The following is a 7,510-nucleotide window of genomic DNA, read 5'->3' as shown; positions in this document are numbered from 1 at the left end:
TATGAAAGCCACAAAATTCATAAATGGTGTGGGAGCAAAACGTCCCCTGCCCCTCAGAATAGTTGGAAGGTCTTCCAGAACCCATGGGTTCACCCTCTCCATCAAGCATTGATGAGTCCTCACAATTAAAGGTGGACATGACAGATGTAGCTGACTCAACGCCTTTGCCGCTGGAAGAAGAGAGTGAAATTCTACCGAGGCACTCCTGGCGTAAGAGGCAAACTCCCATTGGATACATGTTGCCCGTATTGGACGCCGAGTTGGAGGAAACTGACCCGGTGCTAAAATGCCCCAGGATGCTGTCCAATAAAGAGGACCAGCTATGACTCCATGTCCTTGGATTCAGAGGGGAGGCATTTATGATTGTAAGGTGGTCAGCCAGCTGGACAACATAGAATATGAGTTCCCTGATTGGGGTTAACCTGGTCCAATCAGGGAGCCCTCACTGACAGATAAAAAGAGGAGTATCAGAGATTCTGGCACTCCGAGAGCTGACTCTGAAGAAGCAGTACTAGAGTCAAGGACTCTTCATGTGTAAATAAAGGGTATCTTGGTGACACCTCTGTGGAGTTATTTCACTTTCATGTTCCTTTTCCCTGCAATGTTGATCGCGCTGGCAAGGGTACTTCTGTTGCGCAGTCCTGAGTGTGTTTTCGCCTTGAAATATTGCATTAGCTGGCTGGCTTAATTAGCTGGCAGATCAGAACATATTCACCATCACCACCAGAGGGCTCTTGTGCCTCAGTGGTAATTATCTTTCATTGTGCTAGAAGAGCGGGTCCAAATTCCAGTTACCCCGATGTTATGGTGATTACTTCAAAATAAAGAGACTTAAGAAAGGGTCTCATGACATAGTAGCAATGTCCTTACTTCTGAGCCAGTATGTCTGAGTTCAAGTTTCACCTCAGGATATAAAGGCTACACTCCCAAGCAGCTGGACTTAACTGAAACAGATACATGGATAGGAAAGGATGGGAGGCATATGGGCCAAACACAGGCAAATGGGACTAGTTCAGTTTAGAAATCCTTTTTGGAATGGATGAGTTGGGCCAAAGGGCCTGTTTCCATGCTGTATACCTCGATGTCTCTCTGACTTAACCAGCATCAAACTGCTAATACCTCAAAACCAAGTCTGCTTACAGAACATTCATTTGTATGGTTGACACTCAAAGCATCTGCTGTACCTGGAACTCTACGTAATCACAGCAAGACTTTCAAGAAGACAGAACACCATAGTGCTGTTCTCAAAGTATCCTTAAAGCGGTGAAACAGACTTACTAATTCATAGCAGATCTTGTTTTGTGATCAACCAGAATGAAGAAGACTCATTCAGCAAGGCACTGAGCACATTAAAAAATTTTGTCTAGAATTTGCAGAGATGAAGTAGAGATATTCAAAGCAGTGTATTAATCACTAAACAACCCAACTATCCAACTATTTAATCATCACTTACCTGCCATGTACATGACAGAGTCTGCAGATCAAATATTGGACTTATCAGCCACTTCAGACTTCCTCAAATAGGAGCAAAAGCAAGTTATCCTTGCCTGGGAGGGACTGCCTCAGAAATATATGGACCTCAATAAGGCATTTTATGAACTGCCATATGACAGACATGTCAGCAAGTTGAAGCGCACAGAACCAAAAGGTAAGTGGCAACATGGACATTAAATTGGCTGAATAACAGGAACAAGACTTGTGGTGTATGGCTGTTTAGGACAGGAGAACCTTATATAATGTGGTCCCTCAGATGTAGGTACTCAGAACAGCGCTATTCTTGATATGGGTGTGAAAAGCATATTTTGAACATTTGAAGTCACTATATTCTGCATTCTATTCTATTACCCTGATGTAGGTATGGTATGATTTGCCTGGATAGCACCAAAACAATACCTTTCACCATATCTCAGTACGTGACAATAATAAAATATAACCAAAGTCAACACAAGAGAGAAATACTATGAACTGTGAGGATACTTGTGAAATACTTAAGAGGACATGGTAAATACAATGGGCAGTTTATAGCAGTTGAAAGGTGAAGTGCTAGTTTTTGGTGAAAGATCAAGGGCAGAATTCTAAGACATGGGTTACGTGCTCAAATGTTAAGATGGTGCAGGATGCTAGTCTTTATAAAGTTTTAAGGCAAGGAAATTATATTGAACTTTTATAACACAGTGGTCTGTCCAATTCTCGTCATTATTCACTAGGAAGAATGTGAAATTTTTAACGAGGGTATAGAAAAGATAGACTGGAGGCCTGTGATCAGCAGTGTACTGCAAGGATCAGTGTTGGGTCCACTATTTTCCATCATTTATTTTTTACATAAATGATTTGGATGTGAATATAGGAGGTATGGTTAGTAAGTTTGCAGATGACACCAAAATTGGTGGTGTAGTGGACAATGAAGAAGGTTATGTCAGAATACACCAGGACCTTGATCAGGTGGGCCCTGATGGGCTGAGGAGTGGCAGATATAGTTTAATTTAGATAAATGTGAGGTGTTGCATTTGGTAAGGCAAATCAGGGTAGGACTTAACACAATTAATGCTAAGGTTCTGGGGAGTGTTACCAAAGAGACCTTGGAGTGCAGATTCATAGTTCCTTCAAAATGGAGTCGCAGGTAGTAAAGAAGGTATTTGCTACACTTGCCTTTACTGGTCTGTGCAATGAGTATAGGGTTAAGATGCCATGTTGTGGCTGTAAAGGACATTGGTTAGGCCACTTTTGGAATACTGCATTCAATTCTGGTCTCGTTGTTATAGAAAGTTGTGAAAGTTTAAAGGGTTCAGAAAAGATTTACAGGGACATTGCTGTGCTTGGAGGGTTTGAGCTGTTGGGAGAGGCTGAATAGGCTGGGACTATTTTCCCTGGAGCGTCAGAGGCTGAGAGACGACCTTATAGAGGTTTATAAAATCATGACAGGCATGGATAGGGTGAATAGCCAAATTTTCTTTCCCAGGGTAGGCGAGTCCAAAACTAGAGGGCATAGGTTTAGGTGACAGGGGAGAAATTTAAAAAGTGACCAAAGCAGCAATTCTTTTCACACAGAGTGTGATGCGTGTATGGAATGAGCTGCCAAAAATGGTGGAGACTGGTACAATTACAACATTTAAAAGGCATCTGGATGAGGACATGAATAGGAAGGGTTTAAGAGGGATATGGGCCAAGTGCTGGCAAACGGGACTAGATTAAATTAGGATATCTGGTCGGCATCGACGAGTTGGTCTGAAGGGTCTGTTTCCGTGCTATATAACTCTATATGAGAATGCCTCCATAGCGGAGGGATTTTGATTACATGGATTTGAGAAGTTACTTTTAAAAAGGAAGGAGATTGAAAAGAGATTTAATAGAGATGTTCAAAATCGTCTCGATAGAATTGGTAGCAAGAAACTGCTCTACTTAGTGAAGGACTCTGATACAACTCCCTTGGCTAATGAAACAAAAAAAACTGACAGGAGGTAAAACTTTCATACAGCAAGTGGTTAGGGTTCACAAAAAAGTGTCTGACTACGCGGTGGAAACAGATTCAATTGTACCGTTCAAAAAGGAACTGGATGGTCATCTAGAGGAAAAGGTAGCCCAGTTGCTCTTATACAGAGTGGACACAGACACGACGCACCAAGTAGTTTCTCGTGAATTGAATATTCCATGCACCGTTTTCTTTTGTTTCTCCCCCGCTAAGATTCAAGTACACTTTGCGAATGGTCCATAGGAGAAAGGCGAAACCTCTCACCTTCGCATTCTTCGCCAGCCACAAGCAACGAACACCATCACTCTCAGCACCGGATCATTTTGAAAGAGAAGTGGGCGACGTCAGGCCGGAACGGCCCCGCCGATTGGTGGAAGTGTCAGGCGGTGAGGTCGGAAGGAGGTGATTGGAGGAGAGGGCTGGTTGTCAGTCGGTGGCAGCTTCCTCGCTCTCCCATTGTTTGGGGCCGGTGCGCGAGCGAGCGCGCGGGGGGTAGGGAAGACAGCGGGAGATTCTGAGCCCTAACCGTCTCAATATAAAAATCAACGGCTCTCTCGCTTGGCCGTTCGTGTTTTCATTTTTCGAAACAAAACGTCGTATTTGACGATGCGTCCCTTTATTGTGAAGAGGCGGTAGCGCCAGTGGGATTTCAATACGGGTATTTTGTTTACGTGTTTATAGACCTCGGCCTGGAAAACGACGACGAAGAGCTCGAAGCAAGAATAAAGCGGCGCCGCTTCCTCGCCGTCTGCCCCGTCGCTGCTCAGAGTCAACGTTCACCCCGAGGTGGTGGTGCTAACCAGCCGAAACCGCGGCTCACTGAGGACCGGGAGAGCCGGCGCAGGCAGACAAACGGCAGGCCTCTCTCCTTGTGCAGGAGGAGCCACGGCCGCCATCCTTCCTCCTCCTCCTCAGGATTTTTAAATAACTCGCCTTTAAACCGGGGCCTCCCGGATCTGTGGAGAACGAGTGGCAGGACGGGATCCATGTAACGGCGAAAGGCATTGGGGAGGCACCGACGGTTTGGAGGAGTCGCTAAGCCCTGGAGAGTGACGATCCCTTTTAAAATACAACTGCCAGATCCCCAGCCGGAGAAAGTGAATCCCTCGGGGGGACGGGAAGCTTCGCAAAGATGTCCAAAGGAGACGGAGAATCCGGAGGCCTGACCTGGGTGGTAAGTGTCCGCTTTGAGCAAAGGCATTTAATGGGGAAAAGGTTGGGTGGGTGGAGGTCGTGAGGAGAAGTCGATCTGTGTGTGAGAAACCACCATGGAGATCTGCCCCCCCGGGTTCCCCACTGCCAAAGCTGAGCTTGCTGATCAGGCCGGCGAGAGCGCACGATTTATAACATCTGGGATGGATGGAACAATTTGAAAACACAGTTCTTGTTGTCTGGATGTTCTACTATTTTCCAAAAACACTTCATAAATAGATAAAGTTTCTGTGCCAAGTTCGTCCCTTTAATGCTGAAGATTTTTTGTTGATGTCCACATTATCTTACTCCATTCCTGCTCACAATTAAGTTTTGCAAGAGTAGAGGAAACTAATTTTTTTCGTGCTAATGAGAACTGACAAACGACTGGAGGGAAGAAGTAAACTTTCTGGCTGACTAAAGCATATGCTGTTTTAGTGTCTCAAAATTCGACCTTTTTGTTTATGGAGACCTAGAGAAAGTGTAATTAATGTTGGCTTTTGCTTTAGCTTTTAAAGTTGTTCTCTTATGTTGCATCATACTCTCTGTTCTATCTTCTTATTTAGGTGATGTACATCTTGAATTATGCTATATATGAAACATGGTGCTCATTTTTCAACATCTATTTCTTTGGACTTCTCAATGTTTGGTTAATTACTTCACTCCAATGTACACAAGTCTGTCTGATGACAATTTTCATATACTCAGTGATTTGCTAGTTGACCTTTTATTAATATAATTAGAAACATTCCTTATTTAATAGAAAAATCGATGTTGAACCAATGATTGCAATCTGGTCGATATGTCAGGGAATATTGTTGCCATCGGAAGACACGCTGTGGACTGCATTGAAAATAATATTAATTTTCAGAAGCACAGTTTGTTGGAAAGGGTGGACAACTGGCACGTGAAATTTGAAACAGAAATGTGAAGTGATTTATTTTGTTAGAATGAGAGGAAGTGATCTAAAACATAGTGCAGTAATACTCGGGATGCAGGAATAGAGGGACCTATGAATGTGAGTACAAACTGAACGTGGAAGAGCAGGTTAAGATAGTAATTTAATTAAACATATGGAATCCTGAGCTTTTATATGTAGCGGGTATAGATTGCAAAAATAAGGAAGTTATGGTGAGCATTTTTGTAAAACACTGGTTCAGCCTCAATTGGAGTATTACTTCCAGTTCTCAACCACTTATTATTAGAAATAAAGTGGAGGCACTGGGGAAGGTGTAGAAACCATTCATAGGTGGACTTCAGTTATGTGGATAGATTTGAAAAACTGAGGCTGTTCTCCTTAGAGAAGAGAAGATTGAGCTGAAATTTGATAGAGGTGTTCCATATCATGAGGGGTCTAGACAGAGTAGTTAGATATTGATAAACTATTTCCATTGGTAGAAAGACTAAGGAACATGAAGACTCTGATTTAAACTGATTGGCAAATGGAGTGTTGATCTTAGGAAAAAGTATTTTATTCCAACAGTGGTTAGGATCTATAATGCACTGTGCCTGAGAGTACAATGGAGGCTGATTCACTTCTGCCTTTCAAGGAGAATTGTCTGAACAGAGAAAATTTACATGTTTACAGGGAAAAGGCAGCAGAGAAGAACTAATTGAGTTGGTGTTTCAGAGAGCTGGCGCAAACATGACAAGCTGGTTACCAGCACATAAGGAAAACATGCTCTGATAATGGTATTGGTCTGTAGATGACACCCAATGCTTATTTAATTCCAGTTGCATATTGCTACAGCATAACTTGAGATGCAACTAGTAATAGAACTGGCTTAAATAAGGGGAAGGAAAGGAGCAATAATCTATTTGGATGAATGCCGCTTGGACCACGGAACAATCTCAAGTAGAAATGTTGCTAATGGGCAGAGGCCTTGGAGAGTATGAGTTGTGCACCTTAATTGCTTTTAAATTCTGAATCAAGAATTTAATTTTTCATTGGAAATGAGTACTCAAACATATGGTGGTTATGACCTAGCACCAGAACTGAAATTCTGATTTCAGTGTAGTAATTTGCCTGGATATCACACAAGTCTTTTCACTGTATTGTGGTACATGTGACAATAATAAATCAAATCAAATTAAATCATCCAAGGTCCAGAATATCTTATTTGTGTAATGTGAATAACAGTGGAAACAGTATATTTTACTTTCTTGCCTCAATAAATTAGGTGATTTGTGGGCTAGCGAGATCAAAAGTGAGCATGATACTGCCGAGGAGTAATTGGTTCACTGGCATCTTTGGGGAGTTTATCCAAACTGGTGTGGTCTGTGCATGACTCGTCCATTGTATGTAGTGAACTTTGAATGATGGGCCAGTTCACTTAGAATTTTTGCAAATAAGAATAGAAAGTAAAATATACTGTTTCCATTGTTATTCACATTACACAAATAAGATATTCTGGACCTTGAATGATTTAATTTGATTTGATTTATTATTGTCACGAACCGCAATACAGTGAAAAGACTTGTGTGATATCCAGGCAAATAATACCTTAGATAAGTATATCAGGAAATTAGAACTGAATGCAAAATATAGTTTTAGAACTACAGAGAAGGTGCAGAGAAAGATCAACTTTAATATGGGAGATCTGTTCAAAAATCTGAACAGTGGGGAAGAAGCTATTCTTGACTGTACTGATATTTCCGTGCCTTTAGCCTAATGGAAGAGAGTGGAAAAGGATATAACCAGGGAGGGAGGGATCTTTGATTATGTAGGCTGCTTTCCAGAGGCAGCGGGAAGTATAGGCAGTCAACGGATGGAAGGTTCGTTTGCATGATGGAATGGACTGGACTGCGTTCACAACTGTAATTTTCTGCTGTCCTGGACAGACCAGTTGC

At 42.3% G+C, this 7,510-nt stretch overlaps 1 protein-coding gene across 1 annotated transcript in view; it reads left to right on the top strand.

Annotated features, from left to right (window-relative positions):
* The first annotated feature begins 3,900 nt into the window (after nt 1-3,900).
* The window catches only part of top2b (DNA topoisomerase II beta), a 162,211-nt gene continuing 158,601 nt past the window's right edge, over nt 3,901-7,510 (top strand). Inside the window, exon 1 of the mRNA XM_048607571.1 lies at nt 3,901-4,643. Coding sequence (XP_048463528.1) covers nt 4,602-4,643 — 42 coding nt within the window. The 5' untranslated portion in view covers nt 3,901-4,601. The remainder of the gene's footprint in view (nt 4,644-7,510) is intronic.

This window comes from Rhincodon typus, chromosome 2, assembly GCF_021869965.1.
Source record: "Rhincodon typus isolate 14 chromosome 2, sRhiTyp1.1, whole genome shotgun sequence".
Lineage (NCBI taxonomy): Eukaryota > Metazoa > Chordata > Chondrichthyes > Orectolobiformes > Rhincodontidae > Rhincodon > Rhincodon typus.
The sequence above is the reverse complement of the archived record's forward strand: the minus strand, read 5'-3'. Positions and strand labels throughout refer to the sequence as shown.